The 22458-nt window shown below is 42.2% G+C and overlaps 1 protein-coding gene across 1 annotated transcript in view; it reads left to right on the top strand.

Moving 5' to 3' along the window:
* Positions 1-22458, top strand: part of BRWD3 (bromodomain and WD repeat domain containing 3) — a 50103-nt gene that overhangs the window by 9096 nt on the left and 18549 nt on the right. The window contains exons 6-21 of the mRNA XM_082289393.1: positions 1684-1782; positions 7788-7948; positions 8982-9203; positions 10588-10688; positions 11325-11395; positions 12250-12350; positions 13498-13538; positions 14974-15078; positions 16018-16171; positions 16627-16761; positions 17159-17287; positions 17695-17920; positions 18572-18742; positions 20303-20486; positions 20938-21031; positions 21639-21788. Coding sequence (XP_082145519.1) covers positions 1684-1782; positions 7788-7948; positions 8982-9203; positions 10588-10688; positions 11325-11395; positions 12250-12350; positions 13498-13538; positions 14974-15078; positions 16018-16171; positions 16627-16761; positions 17159-17287; positions 17695-17920; positions 18572-18742; positions 20303-20486; positions 20938-21031; positions 21639-21788 — 2144 coding nt within the window. The remainder of the gene's footprint in view (positions 1-1683; positions 1783-7787; positions 7949-8981; positions 9204-10587; positions 10689-11324; positions 11396-12249; positions 12351-13497; positions 13539-14973; positions 15079-16017; positions 16172-16626; positions 16762-17158; positions 17288-17694; positions 17921-18571; positions 18743-20302; positions 20487-20937; positions 21032-21638; positions 21789-22458) is intronic.

A 22458-nucleotide genomic window follows, 5' to 3' on the forward strand; every position in this document is an offset into this window, starting at 1 on the left:
TTTTCAGCCTGATTTCTTCCATTCTTTGTCTCCCTAGCTGTGCAGACACAGGATGGGGTGGTGGCATTTGGGGCAGCATTTAGGGAGTAGAAGAAGGCCAGGCTGATTCTTCATTGACAATTCCTGCTTGTCCTTGCGTCAAGTTAATTTGAAAGCCCCCAATCCTTTCATGAAGAGAGCACCAGTCCTATTCCCTTTGAAAAATTCTCTGCTTGAGAGAATGATCCTGAGAGCAGTTTTGTGTTAGAACGAAAGAGATCTGAGAGCCATCTGCTATTGAAGTGATTCCTGCTTCCCTCCTCACTCCATGCCCCTGCCACTTCCTCCCTGTAGGAGCCAGAACTTCCTTGATCCTGTGATGTGCTGATTCAGAGAGCTGAAATGTTGCAAAATTTGTTGTAGTGAGTTAAATGAGCTGGTGGAAAAGGATCACAGGGCTGGAGGTGACACAGGAGGAGGAGCATCATCCTGGGAGAGGAGGAGGGATGGCAGAGCAGGACCTTCCTGTTTTGGTGGTAGCTGAGCCCTTAATGCCCTGCATCCTGTGAAGTCACACTGTGATGCTGACGAGCATCTGCTGATCCATTGGATATCTCCTGGAGGGATGTGCCGTTCCCAAACATGTTGCCCTACACACTTTTGGGGCTGAGTCTTGTTTTGCCTGTGCTTTGCTGTAATTAGGTGCAGAAATGCAGTTTTGCAGAGAAACATTCCTTCATTTCATTCTCAGTTTGCAGCTTAGAAGCAAACAGCAGCAAAATGTAAAGAGAAAATAAACATTTTTCTGCAGGGGAACAGAAGGGTTTAGGTGGATGGATCTATTTTAGGAAGTGTGAGTGCTGTTTTTAATGAGTATCATTTAATACTCTGTGCAGCAGTTTGGGGTTCAATCAGAAGGTGCTCTCAGGAGTCTCTGAGTCACCTCAGCTTGTGCACTTTATGTTCAGAGATCTACATGGTGCTACACAGATCCACCAACCTGCGGCACTGTCCTTCTGTTTCAGTACTTACTCACCGTGGAAGCTCATTTCTCTCCCTCCAGATGGCCAGAAATGGAAGAAATCCAGGTCTAATTTCTGAGGCACTTTGAACAGTCTCAGAAAAATCACTATTGTTCTAGAGAGGAGCCTCTCCGAGGCCAGTTGGCAGCAGAGAGCTGGAGAGTCTTTAAAGAGAACAGTCTTGACTTTAAAACAATCTTTTTTTTTTTTGGGGGGGGGGGGGGTGGGAGGGTGCAGAGGACAATCTGAAAGGAGGGCATGTTGCCACAAATTGCAGGAAAACAGATTTATTGGAAAAACCCCTCACTTCTCCTACTTTTAGGCAGCAAAATGTGTATTCTCAAATGTGCAGTTCCTAAGCAGAGTTGTTGAGATTGCAGAAGGTAAACATGGCAGGATTCAGTCCTGCCTCCATACAAAGTGCACCCACTTTTTAAATTCACTTCTTCTCTCCATGGATTTAGAGTCAATAATCACTCAAATTAGGCAAAAAGAAGCTGAAACCATTTATGGTGACACCGGCGAGGAACTGGAAATCAGAGTCACAATCTTTAAATGAGGAATGTCCGACAAACTATTTAACGAGACAAATCTCATTCTGGGCTGCTGGGAGTGGTGCTTGATCTCTTGGTTATTTAATGTATTGATTATTTTTTGTCCCTTGTCACTCTTGCTGGTGCAGACTTCAGACACACGCTATGGAAAGGATCTGCATTTGCAGCTCTGCACAGGGGCCGACCCCCCGAACTCCCGGTGAACTACGGGAAACCACCAAACGTGGGTGAGTTTGGAAGTCCATAAAATGGTTTTTTCTCCTATCTATATTTATTCCTGTCCCACAGAAAGTTCCTCTCACTGACTAAAACACTAGTATGAGTTTGCATTAGTATTTTCTTTAACATTTCATGATGAATTAGTCTAAAATAGGTCTCTCCCTGACAATGGGATAATTTTTCTGTTATTCAGGCTTGGATTTTCCACATTGTGTGTAGCCATGTTTTGCAAAGCTTTGCTTGGTTGTTTGGAGGGCAACAGGCTTGAGTATTTTTTTGTGATATGCCTCCATAATATGTACATGTGCTTGTAAGATTGGATGGGCATGGTCACAGGAGCATGGAATCCTGGAATCATCATGGTATCTTAGCCAGAACAGTGTCTGGCTCCCAGGGAACTTTTTTGACTCAAGAATTCCTTTTAGTTGGATTATGACAGAAAACAGACTGCTTGCAACATCCCTCTCCAAAAAGGAAATAATCACCAAAGCAACATTTGTGTTCCTTCAGCCTCAGTTGTCCACACAATTAGATAAAGAACTTGTATAAAACTCAGATATATGTGGGCTCTCAGCTTACATCTCATCACAGAGCTGCTCTGTTTTATATAAACTCAAGTGTTTGCCTTGTATGGTTTGAACTTTCATTAAGTGTTTTTATAGCAAAAAAATTGATTCTTGCAGGCATAAAAGTAAATCCTGGTTTGTTTCTTCTTTAGGGTATTTTATCTCTGTTTGTGCAAGTGGATACATTTGCCTGGTTTGTCAGGGAGTCCTTTCACGTATGGATCTTCCCTCCCTTTGCAGAAGAAGGGATGGTGCTGGCAGTTTTGTGTTTCTACCCTCTCTGTGTATTTATTATTTTAGGCTGGTTCTGCAGTTACTTTGCTGTGAGCAGTTGTGCTGATGATTACTAATAGTCTGCATTGTAGATTTATTGCACACAACTCCTCTGGTTGTATTTCTGCATGGATTCTTGGATCAATTCTTTCATCAGACTGGGTGTTTTTGGAATATGTGGTATTATTAATGAGGCATCCTGGCAGATTGGACTTCAGCATTTGTCATGCTTTCATGGCAAAGGGCTGTGCTGCTTGTTTGGTAACTCTTTAGTGACTTAAAGAACACGATAACTGTTTAGTTTGGGTGTTTTCCTAATTGTTGTTTTTTTTTTTTAAGAAAGGCAAAGGTATTATATGGAAAAGGGTCTTTCATAGCCAGGAATTAATTTTTATAAGTATTGATTCCTGGAAGAATGCAGTCCTTAGTGTAGCTACATAATCTACTACTAAGAGAGGAAAATGTGTTTAAATATTAAAATAAGGATTCGACTTCAGACAGGAATTTGATTTTCCTTGTTAATCCTGAAGGGGAAGTCAGAAAATTCTGCGTCTATTTGTGCAAAATGGGTGTTTTTTTCCTGGTGAGTGGTGCCAGCCAGAGATGCTGCAGTGTGTGTGTCTTGTTTTAAGTGCAAGATGAAGAAGTGTGCCCGACCTCTTTGGTGTTTTGGCATAACTGTGAATTCCCACACTGTGCTGGCTCAGGCAGATGGACTTTTCTGGAATTACTTGCTGAAGGAGTTGGGCTGAAGTAAAAGACACCCATTAATGTGTGTGATGATTGTGTAATTACCTGTGCAAAGTGGTAAATCAAGGTATAGAATGAGCAGCCAGGAGTATTCTCACATCATTTCCCTTCCAGTGATAAGGATTTAAGCTTCCCACCATAAATGCTGTGAGAATGGGGTCACTGATGGTCCAAATGGGATCAACTGGGAGGGCCCAGCTGGAAGAGTCAGGCGCTGCAGCGGTTGCCTTCCCATGTGGTTGGGTTGGGATGGGACCTTGTGGTCTGTACTCCAAAATGAAAGGTCCTGCACAGTGGAACTGGAGTGGGAGATCTGTGTTGCCTTTTCCCTGCGTGTTTGTGCAGAGCTGGGAATCTTCTGGGGGGGGGGAATCTCTGGGAAAGTGCTGAGCTGTGGAAGTCATTCCCAGGGATGTGGTGTTTGTGTGCTGGGGCTGTGGTGATCTGCTGGAGGGGGACAGGGAGGGAAAATGCTGGCTGGGCTTCCTGCTGCTGACTGGACAGCACAGAGGAGGAGAGTCTGGTTGAGCCTTTCTGGGCAGCTTTTGCTGTAGTGGAACTTCTAGAGTTCGCTTTGTGCTCTTCCAGACAGAAAGTGGAAAGACTGGTCATGCAGTACCTCAGCACTGGGAGTGATTCCCCTTTGATAAACCTGCCTTTGATGCTACTTCGATTTTGTCAGGGCTTTTTTTTTTGCAGGCAACTCAAAGCAGGTCAGAAAGAAGGTTGTTTTCAGTCTTCAAGAACTGCTCTAACCTGAGGATGGAAATATTTCTGTGGGCAGCTGTTGTTAGTGAAAACAACACAAAATTTGGAAGCAGAGAGTTTTCAGCACAGTCTCAGTGAACAAGCATTTCGTCTGGGTGGAAATTCACAGTCAAGGTGATCCAGCTACCTTGGGCCTGCCAAAGAGCAGCGCCGGGATGAGGTCAGGAATCGATGAGGGTTCGTGCTGGAAATGAGTTCCACGAGGTCAGCAGCTCCCAGAGCTGGAACACGCTGTGCTTTCGCTGCTTCTCCTGCGCCCAGACTCTTTGTGGCCACACAGCCATGCTCAGAGAAGGTGTTTTCCATGTGGAAGCCAACTGTGTTTGCTTCCTGGCATTCCTATGAATCCTGACTTGTGTCTCTCCCATGAGTGGTACCTGATCCCTGCTTGGATTTGTGATGAGGGCAAAAATCTGGGTCCTCGTTACAAAGTTACAGTGCTTCTTGCAGAGGGTAAGACAGTCTGATAAGAGCTCATCACCCCTGAGAAACTGATTTTAACGCAAACATTTGCACCAGTTCCCCATTTTCTAGTTTTCCTTGCAAAAAGTGGAGCGAGACAAGGGTTTTTAGGGAGAGCAGGAATTCAAGCTGGTGCTGCCCAGTGACTTTGCCTCACTGAAATGCTTTAATTCCTTCTGAGGTTGTGATTAAACTTTGAAGTTGAGTCTGTCTGATGATTGTTTTTTAAATCTGGCTTTCACTGGTGGGTTGTTGTTGCAGGGTTTGAAGTTTATCCTTCCTAGGTGAGCTTTCTTGCAAGGGTTTTTACATTTGTGCTGTCACCTGCAGTAGAATGGGGAGTAAATTGTTATTTAGGAATTGCTGTTGTCAGCCTATGTGACTTGCATTAAGGACTGCAATTTTCCTCAAGGTGTGGTCTTCCAGGACCAAGGGCTGTGGGAAAGAAAGAGAAAAATGCCTGTATTTTACAGGTTGGTAGTTGGAGGAGCTGAGATGGCCCTTCAGTGTTGGGACAAAATTAACTTTTCTTATCAAGAAGGCTGGATCTCCTCCCTTTTTATGGGAAATAACTGTCTTGAAAGTTTTTCCTGGCAGGGAATAGTGAGGGGGTGGACTTGGCAACTCTTACACCCAGTGTGGCATGAAATACATCAGTTAATGAGATAGGTTAGTAAAATTTTTTAGGGTTACTAAGTTGCTATTTCTCCATGTGGGAATTGTTGTTAGGTTTTAATGCTTTGTGGCCTTAGGAGGACAATAACTTCATTGTGCTGTAGAAAGGAAACTTCACAGGGATTTTTGTCATGTGGGGGTAATTCCCTATTTAGATATTGTGTATTAATCTTCCTAAAAATACAGGAATGGAGAATATTTGGTTTGTTCCTTTGAAGCAGTGATAGGGTTTTTTTTCCAAAGATGCTGTTGCCTTGATAAAGTTGTTGCTCCTCATGGCTCAACAATAGTTCTGGATGTCTCTGATGGAAGCATTTCATAAACAGGGCTTTTTATTTTGTAATTATCCATGGGAGATGGAGGAGTTTTGTCCTCATTGTGCAAATAGGGAAATAAACACAGAAAAAAAAAAAAAGAAATGACTTTCATATCCGCTGAAGCTGAACTGATCGCAAGGCTGGGAATCGACCGGAAAAGTGGGGTGCCAAAACTGTGGGATTTAGGTCCCTTTTGGTGTTTCCTTCATGGGATTTACAGCAAACAGCAGTGGTAAATGTTCAGAAGGTTTGCAGGGGGACACAGAAAATACTGTGATTATTAGGAATATTTTGACATGAGAGTGTATCTTTTTGATTCACACAGTTGTTTGTGTGGTTAAAAAAATATTCAAAGCCATTTGAAATTGCTTACAGGCAGATACACTGTTATTATGTATTTAAATATATAAATATAGATGTATTGAAATGCTTGAAGCCTTGAAAGGCACAGCAGAATCACCATGTTGCTGAATGACTCCATGTCTCTGTTGGCACACAGGGTGGGGGAAAGGGAGGTGTAATATTTTTAAGAATTCAGCTTTTAAGCTGTCATACTTGAAGAGTAAATAAAATAATGTGTAGGCAAAGCTGAGGTACCTTTGTAGAGCATTTATCACTACAGGATCTCTGCATTAGAGGTAGGAAAAAGAGTTTAAAATTTCAGTTTTACTTTGCTTGGGGAGACAGTTTTGTTTAACAGCCCTCTATAAGATCAGGTATCAATTGAATAGTAGGTAGGTAGTAAATTAATTTGCTTTAGTGTGTTTTGCTTTTTAGTATTGCTGAATATGTGTTTTTACTTGCAAAGCAAATATTGACTGAAGGTGAGGTTATGCTGGAGCCTGATGGCTTTTGCAAGCATCTTCTGTGCAGCTTTTTTTCCCTCATGTGTCATGTTTCATGTTTCAATTGCATTGAGGGATTAAAAATAAGCCACATTTCGGAACTTAAAACTGAGACACAAAAATACTTTCTTTAAAGCTGGAAACAATTTCTTTCCCTTGCTTGTGTGTAAATACTTCAATGGTATCAATTTACACAAGGAGTTACAGGTTAGGAACCCTTTGAAATGGCACTTTTTGACTTTGTAGATTAATTTTTTAACGTATTCCATGATCTTTTTTTGTGTAGATTGGCAGTGATATCATGAGACAATTAAGAAATGGCTCGAGTTTTTCACTAGACTTTTAAACTAAAGGAGCAAAAGGCAGTAAAGAGCTTCGTGGGGCTTCTGTGAAGCCCAGCCCACATCAAGGTGCAGGAGAAGATAAGGAGTTGCTCCAGGGAATCTGCTATCACAGAGTCTCCACAAACCCACCAGCACAGCTCCGTCAGATCCTCAAGTGCCACTGAAAAACCCTCTCAAAACTTTCAAATCCAAAGTTCAAGTGCTGTGAATGAGGATAGGTTAGGGAAAACAGTAGTAGGATAGGATTGGTGAAATTAAGTACCCCCAAATGGTCTCAAAATTGTGCATCCAATCAAAGGCTTTTTTATGGGATGGTTTTGTGCATTTAGGTTTTAGGCTGTTTCTGGAAGGGCTGCTGGCTATGAAAACAGGAGGGAATTTGTTGTTGTTGCTGCAGTTTTCTCTTACCTGCCATTCTGCCACTGAGACTTTTCCATCAGTGGCACCTATTTCTTGTTCTTGGATTCCACTGCCATAGGAATGCAGTGATGTGGGTGTGGAAGTCCTTTGGCCCTCACATACGATCTGGAAGCCATTCCAAAGAAAGATTTTCATCACCAAAGAAGCACTTAAAAGAAACTATTATTATACTCTTCTTGTAATTGATATTAGTAACATGTAATTTCCTTAATTTCTTAAATTTCCTTTCTTCCTTCAAAGATTTTCCTTAAAGATTTTCCTCGTCCATGTAGGATAAATGTATCTGTTACCTGTTCATGAACTGAGCATTGGAATAACTCCCAGTTGTGGTGGGAACTTTGCATTCTGCTTTCATTTTTAGTAAGGAAGCAGGTGCAGTCTGTGGAGGGAATTGAAAGGCTCCATCACGAGTGGGATTTCTTTTTATAAGACTGGACAGAATGTTCTGATAAGGTGGAAGAGGTTCAGATTTATTACTGTTTCTAATACTAAAGTTGTTAATAAATACTGTATTGTATTTAATATTTATTTACTCTGAGTTCTGGACAGAATTCATGTCTCAGTCTCCCTTTTGCTTTGTTTTTCTCTCCCAGTTCATATCCTTTCTGCCAGGCAATTAACTGGATGTGGCCGTTTCAGCCACTTGTTCCCAACATCCACCTACCAACACATGAAGATGCACAAGAGGATTTTGGGGCACCTCTCCTCTGTCTATTGCATAGCCTTTGATCGCAGTGGGAGGAGAATTTTTACAGTAAGTTTAAAATTTGGACTTTTTTTTGGAAGATTGCTTTGTTTGGTTTGATTTCTTTCTTTCTTGAGTCCCTCAACACCCTCTTAGTCACTGATTGAGATGCAGACATGACTTTGTTCAGCTGCAAGTTGTTTTTCTACTAAATTTACCTTCCAGGATTTGTAGTGTGTCAGTGAATACATGATAATTATTGTAAGTTTTTCTCCAGAATACAGTGACATCCATTTCTGTGTTGATGCCCTTGCTTTTGTTTGGCATATTTAAAAATCAACAGATTTTTCAAATGAGCGTTGCAGTTTTAGCTGTCAATGTTTGTCACTGTGCATGGAGTGCCAGGGCAAGGGGGGATGGCTTCCCACTGACGGGGCAGGGTTAGGTGGGATGTTGGGAAGGAATCCTTCTCTGTGAGGGCGATGAGGCCCTGGCACAGGTTGCCCAAAGAAGCTGTGGCTGCCCCATCCCTGGAGCCAGGTTGGACGGGGCTTGGAGCAACCTGGGATAGTGGAAGATGTGTGTCACTGCCTTCCAAATAGATCCCTTCCAGCATAAACCACCCTGTGATTCCATGATTCTCTTTTATCAAATTGAAATCCTTGACTCCATAAGATGATCCCCAGACTCTGCAGTTCATAGAACCATAGAATCAAAGAGTGGTTTGAATGGGATGGAATATTTCAAGGTCATCTGGTTCCACCCCCTGCCATAGGCAGGGACACCTTCCACTAGCCCAGGCTGCTCCAAGCCCCATCCAACCTGGCCTTGGACACTGCCAGGGGTCCAGGAGCAGCCACAGCTTCTCTGGGCACCCTGTGCCAGGGCCTCCCCATCCTCACAGGGAGGAATGTCTTCCATATATCCACCTTCACAGGGAAGAATTCCTTCATAAAACTGTGCCTCTGTGGAATCCCACCGAAGTTGTTCTGTCAGTTCATGGGGCTTGGGATCCCTGTCCCTCCACGGTGACCCATGTGTGACGTGCATGGAACGTGTCCCATATTTTCTGTAACCTTTGGGAATTTCTGTGGAATTTCAGGGGTCAGATGATTGTTTGGTGAAGATCTGGGCCACGGACGATGGGCGCCTGCTGTCCACACTGCGGGGCCACTCGGCCGAGATCTCGGACATGGCTGTCAACTACGAGAACACGCTGCTGGCTGCGGGCAGCTGTGACAAGGTGGTCAGGGTGTGGTGCCTCCGGACCTGTGCCCCCCTCGCGGTCCTGCAGGGCCACTCAGCTTCCATCACTTCCATACAGGTAAGGACTGATGGGGTTTTTCCTAACCCCTTGAATTGGAATGGTAATAAGAGCTGTGGTGGTCAAGGATAAAATTGGTCTTTTTGTCTCTGCTTTGTCCCAGCTCAAGGGTGTTTTTCCTGGTTAAATCAATCGTGCAGTGCCCGGGGGATCATCCTCCTGCTTCCACGTGCTCTTAGCTGTGTGATCCCACTGCTGCTTCCTTAGGTCTAGAAAATGGGAGATCTGATGCTCTTTTAGAGCAACTCAGAGAGCAGCCGCCTCTCCTTGGCTCGACTTGCTGACGTGTTTGGCATCTTTGGTGGTGCTCCTGGCACAGCACCTGACCCAACGCTCTTGTATTTACAGAGAACATTTGTTTTTCAGAAGGATCAGTTAAAATGCCTTACTCGCCATTTCTTGTTTCCTTGTTATCTTAGCTTGTAGCTTAAGGAGCTGCTCTGGATGTTGTAGCAAATGCAGGTTTTCTTTAAAAAATCCTCACAACTGCCAGGCAGAAACCTCCAAAAAACAAAATTCCAGGATAAAAAAGACAATCCCTGCAATTTGACAGGTGATGCACATAGAGGGGAGAGTGAGTGGGGCTGTTTGGCTCAGAATCCCTCTCTCCTGGAGTGGTGCTGCCTTGGATTCAGCACAGGCTTCTCCATCATGCCAGTATTCCCCAGGAGTCTCATTTCTCCCCATCTTCCTTAGACTTCCAATTTTGTCTGATTTCAACCATGTTAAGGTGATTGTTTTGGAAACATATTTTACACCTGGCTTTATAACTGGTGTATTATTTGTTGACATATATATGTGTATATATATGTGTGTGTGTGTGTGTGTTTCTCTCAAGCTCTTTATAAAGCTGATAATTTAGAGTATTATCAGTCATGGCTTTTTGAGGAAGCAGTGCTGGATTCCTTTATCAAATTACCAGGTAGCCTGAGGATTAAAGGTATTGCTGCAGTTATGAAATTAAGCATAAAAAGCTTTCCCACTCCTTGGAGAGATTTAAGAAGATAGAGGAGAGGGGATCCTGCTGTGCAGCTGTTCTTCATTGGGCTTGGATGCAGGGATCATTGTATTTGCCATGTTTGATCCAGTTCTATCCTAAAAAGAACTGTTTCCTCGTGTTTTTGCCGCATTTATGGGGTCTGGGCTTGTTTCATTTCTCCAATTTCCTTTGTGTGATAAAAACAAAGAATTCCTAACCAAAACATAGGTGTTTTCCATTTCCTCAGCTTTATTTTTATGGAAATTCAGGTCTGTGCTTACCCCTGCTCTCTGTACTCCTGGGGAGAAACTCATGTGTTAGTGAAAAACATTCTTGTCAACAAGTTTCCAGCATGACAGAAGAGAGGATAGGAGCTGGTTTAATTGTTACAACTTTTATTTTTAGTTCTCTCCTGCACGGAAAGGAACAACTCGATACCTCACTTCCACCGGTGCCGATGGAACAATCTGTTTCTGGCAATGGCATGCAAACACCATGAAGTTCAAGTAAGACTGTTTAGATAATTATAATTATTTTAACTCAAGGATGAATTTATTTTTAATTTTGGCACAGAGAGGAATGCTGAGATAATGAAATAAGGGCGTTTTCTTGCTTAATAAACTGGTGTGTGGGGCTGGAGCAATTTGGGATTCTGTGGCATTTGAACCCAAAGGGGAGGGAGAGATTGGGGTTGTTATTTCTGGGGTTTGTGCTTGGCAAGACAAAATTGTGGAAGAAATTCCAGCTTTTATATTCAAGATTAAATCCTTGTCCAAAATGTACAGGCAGAAGAATTAATTTGCTCATAATAAGAAGAATGTACATATGTAGATGTCATCAAACCCATATTTAATTGGGAGGAAATGCTATTGGATTAATGGTTTGGCAGGGTCTGTTTTAAATAGATTTGAATTGGTATCATGATAAATCAATTAAATAATCTTCAATTTAGAGAATTATGGCTTTCTTATTAACTGAGGAAGAAAATTCCTAAAATGAAAAATAAGTTCTAGCAGACTTAGGTGACAATTATAAAATTAAGAGATTTAAAATGAGCATGTTGACCTCAGCCTGCTGAACTGCAGGGAACTGTTTGTGTTGAATAAAGAAGGAAAAATAAAAATGTTGTTTTTTGCGTGTAGGGATCGTCCTGTGAAGTTTGCAGAGAGGTCCAGGCCTGGTGTTCAGATCTCCTGTTCATCTTTCAGTTCTGGTATGTGTTCAGCGTCAGCCGTTCCCTGAATCTGGGGCCTTGGGTGACAGTTCTGTTATTTCTCTTTAAATAATAAAATAATAAAAGAGTGTTAAACCCTTCTCCAGTTATTTTTACCACTGTCAAATTGGGATTGTTGGAAATTTTCCCTGAAAAGTCTCTGCTTCAAGCTGCTCTTTCTCTTTTTTCCTATAATTGAAGCTAAAATATCTTGACCACTTCCAAGGCTTTCAGTCTCTTGTTTTGCACATCAGAGATATTTCTCTGTAACATCCTTTTAAGACTTTACCTCGTGAAGGTTTTGAGTGAAAAGTTCTGGAAATCCTCTGTCGAAGATTCCACTTCTGCTAATCTTCCAAATTTGGCTGAATTCTAAGAGGATCAGTTCAATGTATTGGAAAATCTCAGCGTAACAGACCTCCTTTGCAGCTTTGAATGAGCAAAATAAAATGATTTTTAGGAAGAAAATTATGTAATTACTAATTAAATTTGTTTTTTGAAATTGAGAGCCCTTGTAGAGCCACATTGCTTTTTTAAAGCTAGAAATCCTGAATTAACTAAACCCATTCCAATGCAGCAAACCACACAATAGTGCCATTTCTGGGCAATATTGTAAAGAAATTACAATAAAATACCTTAATCACTGCATCCCAATTCAGCAATAGTTTCTCTGCTGTGTGTCAAGTAGATAATTGAAGTTGCACTTAAATGTTTTATTTGTCATTTACCTGTTGACATTGAAATTTTCTGTTTAAAACTAGTTTGCTGCTTTGGCAAGAAAGCAGCAAATGAAAATAAATGAAGTTAAGTTGTTCCTTGGATGACTTCTTCTCACAGAGAATTCTCTGTTTTAGGTGGCATGTTCATTGCAACAGGGAGTACTGACCACGTGATAAGAATTTATTATTTGGGCTCAGAATCTCCAGAGAAAATGGCTGAGCTGGAATCTCACACGGTAAGAGGCAAATCCAAAAGAAAATCTATTTTTCTACCCCTTTATCTCATTTCAGGAACTTGGTTTCTGTACATCCTATTTTTTTTTATTAACTGTCTTGAATTTGTTTGGCTTTCAACACTGTGGTATTTAAATGCCTGGAAAATTGTGGGATGTTTATTTTTAAATCGCTCTGAGGCAAGAGGTTTTTGCAAAATGCATTTCATTCCCCCGGAAAACTGAGGGAGCAGGTGATTTTCCCTCATTCTTGAAAAAAGTTTGTGTTAGAATGAGGAATTAAAACAGTTTTAATGCACAATGTCATATCACAATGTTGTTTTTTCCCTATTAAACTTGCTGTTGAATGTTTAGTTAAATCCACATAACAAGACAAAATAATTCATGTTTTGGTCTGTGCTGTCAAAGTTTGGATCATGATGGTAATTTCATTTCGAAAATAAAGCTTAAAGCATCTTTTTTTCAGGTAATGCAGAAGGGTTCCCATAAAAATTCAAACTACAAATTTACCACCTCAGGAACATTTTATGGATTAAGCCCAAGGTCTGAATTGATTCCCTGAGCTTCAGTGGGAGTCATGGCTCTCACATTTAAGTCTCAAAGCCAACACATCAAATAAGTATTTTGTTCACAAAAGAAAAGAATATTTTCTGTATTGAACAGGTCTGGAAGAAGCTGTAATTCCTTTAATTTCTTTAAATCCACTCTTAATCCTGCAGACAGCTGTCAGCCCTCCCTAAAACAAATCCCAGTTACCAGGAGTTAGAGACATCAGTGGGAGTAAGGAGAGCAAAGCATGGAGCCAGCACAAGTATTTGGCAAATTAAAAAAGGGCAGAGCTATGTCTGAAACGTAACATTTGTTTCTCAACGATTTGTAAGTGTTAATAAAGCCAAGGTTTGCATTTTTGGGATACATTTTTCTATGCACTTTCATGTTAGGTCTAAAAATGGCAGGAAACCATCACCTCTCTGAAATTTTCTATTTCAGTGTTTTGCACAATGTGTCTGGGGAAGTTTTAACTTCAAATACAACTGTTCTGTACTTGAAATTTTTTTGACAGTCTTTTTATTTGCTAAATAAAAAGCTTGTCATGAAGATCTTTTAGGCTGAGTTTTTCACTTCTGTTGTTTCCTTCCTTCCTGTTTAGGACAAAGTGGTTGCAGTGCAGTTCTGTAACAACGGTGACAGGTGAGTGCTGGGCTTTGGACCTGACAATGATGGTATTTAATTTTCCAAACAATATTTCATGGAAAATTTGGCGCAACAGGAAGATTGCCCGTGGGCTTGGCTTAATCCTGGGCAAATTATTGCAGTGTGTTGCAAGATGTGTGTCATGTCCACAGGCTTGAACTCGTTGTCCTCTGCTGTAACAACACAAATGTTCTGTAACTGTGCTTTTAATTTGTTTTTTCTTTCAAACAGCAAATTGGAACCCAAATTTGAGCTTTTCTGTGTAAGAACAGCCTTCCTTCCCAGGTAGCCCCCACAGAGGGGTTGCTTGTGGAGTCAGAGCATTGTAATCAATGTAGTGTAAAGCAAAAGTTAGTAAATAGAGATGTTGTTAGCCCAGCTTTTGCTCCTGTTCCTTATTTTGCGGGGTAGGAGGTTTAAGGGATGTGCCTTTAAGGGATGAGCCTTCCAAGCCAAGCTGTAGCTGTGCACCTGTACTTGGAGAGCTTTGTCATGTGAAGTTATGTGAGAATGTGCTGGTGTAATTGTATCACCAGTTCCTTCCAAGCCATGTGAGAGGTAATGAGGTCACATACTCACTGAAAACTATATTCTGTAATGATGCTTTGAATGGAAAAAAGGGGCACCTTCCTTTTTATTTTAATATAAAGAAGTAAAATTAAGAAGAAAATTAATTTGTCACAAGCATTTTCAAGCTCTTTTTCATCACAGTGAAAAAAATCAGACCAAGGAAGCTGAAAAAGTGAAACAATCACTTCATAAAATTGAATAGATTTGCCTTTTAAGTGTAATTTTGTATATAAATGGAATATACTTCCAAAGGTGTTGGCCATCCTGTGAAATACATTACTTGAGGAGCTTTTTTCCCAGTTTCTCAACAAAAGTGATTTCTGTGACGTTGATGGCCAAAGCATTATGATGTGGTTAAATACATTTCCTGGATGCTTAAAATTTTTAAATAAGAAGGGGTTTAAAAATTAGAATATTCCTGTTCAGCTCCACAGGCAAGACAACCTCCTTGTGCTCCATTTGGCTCTTTCCCTTGCCTGTCTTCACCCTGTCCCTAAGTTAATGTATTATAATTTATGCCAGACTCCTGGCACGCAGTTTCCCTTTCTTTGCTGCCACTCTGAGCTGCTCCAGGGATTTGCTGATGTCATTAAAAAGGGAATGTGCAGCTCATATGAATTACGACATTGAAGTCATTCCAAGGCCATCTGCTGCTGGAGCCAAATGTAATTAATGTTGTGGGCTAGAAACTCTCTTGTACCCCACAATATCTGATAGGAAAATTGTAACCTCGTGAGCAGGAGAGGTAGAGATACACAAGTACACACTTCCAAGTGTATATATATCATTTATTGGTGTCCATGTGGGGATGAAACCATCTTTATTCAGAATTTCATGGGTTTTTTTTCCCTTTGCCCCATAGCTTAAGGTTTGTCAGTGGAAGCAGGGATGGAACAGCAAGAATCTGGCACTACCATCAACACGACTGGAAGAGTCTGATCCTGGATATGGCTACAAAAATGACAGGGTAAAGCAAAGCAACCAGAACACACCTCATGGGCACATTTACCTGCAAGCTAAATCCTCCATCATGTTGAAAACTGGTTATTTGCTTCCATTTTGAGTTAATTTCAGTGCATGTATAGAAAATGTCATGGCACTGTCAACTTACACAGTTAATTCACCCCCAAATAAATAATAATCTGTTGGTACTTCCCTATCCTAATGGTTGAGGAATATTTAGTATTTTACACATGAAATAAGAATGTCAAGTAGTTTATCTCACAGAAGGAGGTTTTGGTGGAGCCCCAGTGATCATATGCTAATACATATATCCAACATGGTTCTTAAAGTTGTATTTCTACCTTAGATTTCCAAGTAAGAGGTGAAATTAGTGTTTGGTTCTCAGGTTCAGTTAGGGTTTCATGTTTTTCTGAGATCCTCAAGTGACTACTTTAAGTGCCCTGTAATTGAATTGTAATTTAATATTCCCAACAACAAAGAGCACAAATGGAGAAATCCATTAGGTTCTTGCTTTGCAGAATTCTCCATATTTCAGTGGCTACACTTGCAGTGTTTGCAGTCAGAGTGTGAGTTGGGTTTATTTAGCAGGTTCCTGCTCGTTGTGGAGTTTACTGATACTGATGACTGATAAGAAAAATGCCTTGTAGAAAAAAGCTTAATAGGTCTGAAAGTAAGAATTGGGGTAGAGGAGGATGATGACAGTGGAATAGAGGAGGAAATGTCCTTTTTAAGGAAAGAGAGCTCTATAAATCTCAGTGGCACTGAATATTTCCCGTGTCTGGTTTTTACCACTGCAGAACCATCCTTCCTCCTTCTGCCTTAGCCAGAGTCACAGAGGTGGCTGTGAACCATCCTTCCCCAAAATTCATACTGAATTAGCTCTCCTAAATGTTCCCATATGTCGTTACTGATTTATTCCTTTTAAAATTACTGATTTCCTTAGAAACAATGTGGCGTCTGGGGAGGACAAGGTGACCAAGCTGAAGGTTACCATGGTGGCTTGGGATCGATACGATGCCACTGTCATCACTGCAGTCAACAATTTCCTCCTCAAAGTGTGGAACTCGTCCACAGGGCAGCTTCTCCATAGCTTATCCGTGAGTACAATTCCAGGGGGGAATCCCAAATGGATGTAGTTCACTCTGAGATTGATTTGAGGCTAAACTGCATCACCTGCATCAACTGCATCATTCCCCTGTCAAGGATTTGGTGTTGAAGTATCCAGCTGTCCCCTGCCTGCCAGGAGGAGGGTATCCCGTGGGGAAAGGAGCTGATTGCAGAACCCTGGTGATTGCTGGCTGCCAGGGAACCCTTTGGAGGCTCCATTCATGCCCTGATTTCTCCTTCCTCCCCATTCCTCCCCATCTCAGCAGTGCCAAGCAGTGACAATGCCAAACCTGTGGCAGGAATGGTGACCAAGCACAGTTCCAGTAAATTGAGGTGTCCTGGGTGACTCCCTGCTCCGGGATGTCCTCTCAGTAACTCCCTGCACATCTGGAGATACCACATGGAGAAATGCAGCTTCTTTTTTTACCCCCTGCTGTCGTTGCAGGGTCACGATGACGAAGTTTTTGTTCTGGAGGCTCATCCCTTTGACCAAAGGATTGTGCTTTCGGCAGGACACGATGGGAATATTTTTGTTTGGGATATAGACAAAGGAACAAAAATTCGCAATTACTTTAACATGGTAAGAAGGATCACAGAAGGTTTGGTTTATTCTTTTTTCACAAAACTGGTCTTGGGACAAAAGCAAATTTCATTAAATACCTCTAGAGCCAGTACAGCTCTGAGATCTTTGGTGATCTTGCCCTATGTTTACAATTAACATAAAATGTAGACTTCCAGGTGGTTGTTCCAGAACATACATCAAAGTTGGGCTGAAATTTCAGGACAGGGAGAAAATGTGAAGTTTTACTTCGTTTTTCAGTTTAACTTTAATAAATAGAAGTGTAAATCAGTCTTGAGTGAGATGAGAAATCACAGAATGAGGATTCAGTACGTGTTGGAGCACAGGGGAAATGTTTGTGAAAATGCTGTTATAGAGAATGTATGGTTGTGAAAGGAATTCTCTGTGCTTGGTACAGATTGAGGGCCAAGGCCATGGAGCTGTTTTTGATTGCAAGTTCTCACCAGATGGGCAGCATTTTGCCTGCACAGACTCTCATGGACATCTGCTACTATTTGGTTTTGGATGCAATAAATATTATGAAAAGGTGGGTTGAATGAATTTTAAACTCTTCCCTGTCTTGACCTGATTTTGTCTTAGAAGTATTGTGCTACAATTTATTCCCTCACCCTGCCCCAGACAAAATAATAATTAGGTCATGGAGCTAAATCAAATTATCTGTTTATCTAAATCAAAAAGATTTAGGCAATAGACTCTATAGATAGAGGAGAAAAGCATTAACTTCTCTGTCCACCTCTCTTGGCCTATTTTACTGTTGAATTTTTGCATCAGGCCTTGGTAATAAACCACATTTGTGGCAGGAATCTGTTCTTTGTCATAACATTCCTTGTGCTGATCCCAAGTGTAGGAGTTGTGGTTTATGGGAGCCATTCCAGAGCAGCAAGACAGCTGCAAATGGCCATTGATTTATTTCCTAAATTGCTTTTCTTTCAGATTCCTGATCAAATGTTCTTCCACACGGATTACCGGCCCCTGATCCGGGATGCCAATAATTATGTGCTGGATGAACAGACTCAACAGGCTCCACACCTTATGCCTCCTCCATTCCTGGTGGATGTTGATGGAAATCCTCATCCCACGAGATTCCAGCGGCTGGTGCCAGGGAGGGAAAATTGCAAGGATGAACAACTTATTCCTCAGCTGGGATATGTGGCTAATGGTATTCTGTCTGAACATCATGAATAATACAAGTGTGGCACAGTATTGAGCACCAGCTCCTGGGATGGTGCTGTGGGGATGTATAAATTAATGGTTTAAATTCAGCATACAGATAGGAGATGGGGTGGGGTTATGGCAAAAAGGAAGTGTGTGGAATCAGATTGACTGGAGGCAAGAGTATTCCAAAGTCTGGGGATTTTTCCCTGGTATATGGCAGATGTTTAAAGCATTGTCTATTAACCTCTGTAATTGTGGATGTGAGGAAGAAAGCAGGAAGGTGAGGAAGACATGGAAAAAACAGCTTTTGTTTTTTAAAACTGTTCTTTTTTCTCATAGACACAAACTTCTGCAAAATGCTGATCCCCCAAAAAGACCTTCCATTCTTACCTACTGAAGCATAATTTCTTTCTGCTTTTTCTAAGGGTTTGTGTTTATGTTCTACATGTGGTCTGGAGTTTTAGGATGTTATTGTAACTTCTCTTTTAAACTTTGCCTCCATTTATTACATGAGAGCAGAAAGCCAGCTGGTAGTCAGATGTTTTGCAGAGCAGACAAATAGTGGTGCAGAGTTCTAAATGGGATTATTTCTATGGTGTTTGGTAATACAGAAATCCATCATTTTATCAGTATTTTTCGCTTTGTTCTTGTCAAGGTGATGGTGAGGTGGTTGAGCAAGTCATCGGGCAGCAAACAAATGACCAGGATGAGAGTATCCTTGATGGAATGATCAGAGAGCTCCAGAGGGAACAAGATCTGAGACTAATTAATGAAGGAGAAACTCCTCCAAACCCTCCACTCAATAGATCCCACTCTGTTAATGGAGGTTAGTGTCCCAGCCTTGTCTCCATCAGTTTCTTCCTTATCACAGGAAGGACTGATCAAAGTGTTAAAGTCAGGTATAAAGCGGTGTCTTTGAGGATGCTTTCCTCTCCTCTTCTTGTACACCTTGTTAACCCCTGTGGAGCAGTGAGATGTTCTGTAGATTCCAACAGAGGAATTACAAATTTAAGGGGCAGCTGAGGGCACCCGATGGTCTAACCGGACTGTATCTGATTGCCTGGAGTTGTTAGACTGGAATTATTCCTGTTCTAAACCAGTTTTCTGAAAAATAAGCATGAAATTCACTGTATTGTCTTGATATTGATGCAGAGATGAAACTTCATAACTGCAAAATGCCAAAATGAAAGCGTGTAATTAAGGGTTGTCAGTGGAATACAGTGTTGTGACAGACTAATGGTTTCCTGCTGCAGCACAAGGCTGAGCATCAGTGCTAATAAAATAAACATGTTGCTCTGTCTTAGTGTTTCCTTAGAAAGCTTGAGATTATTCTCCTGGTAAGTGTTCTGCTACTGTGATTTTATATTTAATACACAAAGTGATTAAAAATTGAAACCACGCTCAATCAGATGTGAGCAGCTGAGTGAGTGCAGCTGATGGGAGGGAGCAGATGCCCAGGACTGTGCTGCAAGTCAGCCGGAGCCTTGGGAGAATTCACAGCTGCTGATAAATCACTTGTAGGTTAAGTGACTGATTACATGTGTTTGAAGTAGATTTCCTGGCAAAGCCCATTAGGATTTGGATTTGGAATTGCTTGTGTTTCAATTCAAGAAGGAGTAAGAAAAATATCAGGGAAGTACAGGAAAATGCATTTTTGCTTTGATCTAAGTTGATATGTCAAAAAGGTTGCCTAAAAGGCAGCTTCAGGTCACACAAAGTCTTTCCTGCCGCTTAGGATACATTGATGTTTTGTACAGCCCCAGTTCCCAGTTTTATTTGTGTGTCCCTGTAGCTGTGTAAAGGAATTTCCAGATATGACTAGTGTGGAAATTAAAGCAGTTGCCTTCTAGAGCTTGCACTGATCAATGACTTTGCTGCATGAACTGCCCATTTGAGTGAGTTAATTAGACTATGTATAAAGTATTTAAATAGCCAGATATTTTTGTATAGCTTTGCACAACCATAAATGCAATATTTTCATGTGATTTACTGTATTTAAGCCTATGGGAATTGTGTCGATAAGTAAGGACAATGATTGCAGTGATTCCATTATTATCAACCTTTGTTTATCGATCTTTGTGCCGTCCTTAAGCTTTAAATTGTGGATGGGATACAGGAAAGGAATTGTTCCCTTTGAGGGTGGTGAGGCCCTGGCACAGGGTGCCCAGAGAAGCTGTGGCTGCCCCTGGATCCCCTGGCAGTGTCCAAGGCCAGGTTGGACGGGGCTTGGAGCACCCTGGGATAGTGGAAGGTGTCCCATGGCAGGGGGTGGAACTGTTTGATCTCTAAGGTCCCTCCTAACCCAACCATCCTGTGACTCCATGGTTTTATTGATGGTTCAGGGAAGTGAAGAAGCTCTTTCTCTCGCTCTTTCTTCCTCCCCCAGCTCTGCGCAGCCCGGGCTTGGACGTTGCCTCCCCGCCCAACGTGGGGCTGCGCAGGAGCGGGCAGATCGAGGGCGTGCGCCAGATGCACCACAACGCGCCCCGCAGCCAGATGGCCACCGAGAGGGACCTCATGGCCTGGAGCAGGAGGGTGGTGGTCAACGAGCTTCCTCCAGGCATCAGCAAGTAAGAGGCTAAGTGGGACAAGGGATTGAGTAGTGTAATGTGTCTGATCCTTCCGTGCTCCTGGAATGGTTTTTCAGTGATGCATCAGCTTTGGGGCTTGGTTGGTCGGGTTGTTTGGAATATTAGGATCAGAATGGAGGGTTGAGAATGGTAATTCCTTCTTTTCACAATTCAGTCTTTCTTCAGTAATTCAAATACTGCATTTCCCTCCAGCTTTGTCTAAAAAAGGCTTGACAATAATTTTAATACATTGGAAAATGATTGTGGATGCTCGGCTGACAAGTTTGCTTCCTTAGCTTGTGATTCCAGGAGTGAATGGATGGATGCTGCTAGGGGGATTTGTGCATGGATTTCTTAGAGCAAGACAAGTATTTTAATGTTTATATTAATGAGGCTGTTGAGTTACATGATGATTTAATGAACATAATGTGTATTTGTTATGTATAATTAGGGTCCAGGAAGAATGTCGAGCTGCCAAAGGTGAAATAGAAATCAGTTTATACACTGCTGACAAGAAGAGAAAGCCATCTCACACCTTACAACGGGTGAGTTAATGCCCTGGAAGAGAAAACCTGGGTGGGAAGCAGTTCTGAGCATGGAGCAACAAAAATAAGACCAACAGAAAACCCCAAACCAGTTTTATTGAATTATTTAGAAGATCAGTAGTCCTAATTGTTTCTCTGGCTCACTGTCTTCCTTCCGTAATTGTGATTTTGCTGTCTATAACATCCAAATATTGGTAAATCTCTATCCTTGAGGCTTCAGTGGTGGGAAGATGCTGGGAAAGGAAAAGAGCAGAGCCACAGTGGGTTTTCAGTTTGACTTGTGGAAAGTAGAGGTGCCAAACTTTTACAAGGGGCTGGATTTATCTTATGCAGAGTCTGCAGGAATTTTATAGAAAAAAAATGGTGTTTTCAGTCATTTCCTTTTCAAAGCCTGCTACTTTATAAAGTAGAATTATTATTGAACCAAAAATCCACACCTGAACATCCACAATGTGTCAGAGATATTATCTAATCCTACAGTGATTTCCTACTGCTCGGTTGTACCGGAGGTGCCACACTCAGTCACTGTAACCAGGCACCTTTTAACTGTGTAACTCATGAGTAACTCCCTGCTCTGTCCCTGTTTGTGCTCCTGTCCCCGTGGCAGAGCGAATTCCAGGCGGGAGGCGGCCGTTCCCTGCGCAGGAACCAGCGGAAGCGGCAGCACGCGTACCAGACCCGCTCCACCATCGAGCACAGCCAGCAGGGAGCCAGCCAGAACCCCTGTGCACGCCACGAGTCCGACAGCTCCTCTGAGGTCTGAGCTCCCAGCAACCTCCAACAGCTCCGTTCCCAAAGCATCCACTGTAGGGAGGAAATTTGTGCAGCCGAAGCTCAGCTGGAGCTGGAGCTGCCGGGACTGGAGGGAACTGTAAAAATGAGGTTTTTCAAATGTATTCATGGCAAAAGGCAGTGTAAAAATAACATTGGCCAGTTCCAGGATGGGGATGGTCACCTCACAAACAGGGACAGGGACAGGGCAGAGGGATTTAACTTGTCCTTTGCCTCTGTCTTCAACACAGATGATGGAGCAAGGGGGTCCCAGTGCTCTAAGCTGGAGGGCCATGACTGACAATGATAAACTCCCAGTCAACCCTGAACTTGTGTGGGATCTGCTGCTCCAGCTGGATCCCTGCAAATTGATGGGCCTGGGAGAATTCATCCAAGAATCCTCAAATTGCTTCTGATGTCATCACAAAGTCTCTCTTGATGGTTTTTGATCACTCTTGGGAATCCAGAGAGGTCATGGCAGTGACAGGACCCAGGGAACAGCTGCAGCCAGGGGATGCTCAGGCTGGAGCTCAGGGAAAGAAAGGTTCTTCCCCCCAGAGGGTGCTGGGCACTGCCCAGGCTCCCCAGGGAATGGGCACGGCCCCAAGGCTGCCAGAGCTCCAGGAGCGTTTGGACACCACTCCCAGGGGTGCACG

This window comes from Coloeus monedula (assembly GCF_965178545.1).
Source record: "Coloeus monedula genome assembly, chromosome: 12".
NCBI lineage: Eukaryota > Metazoa > Chordata > Aves > Passeriformes > Corvidae > Coloeus > Coloeus monedula.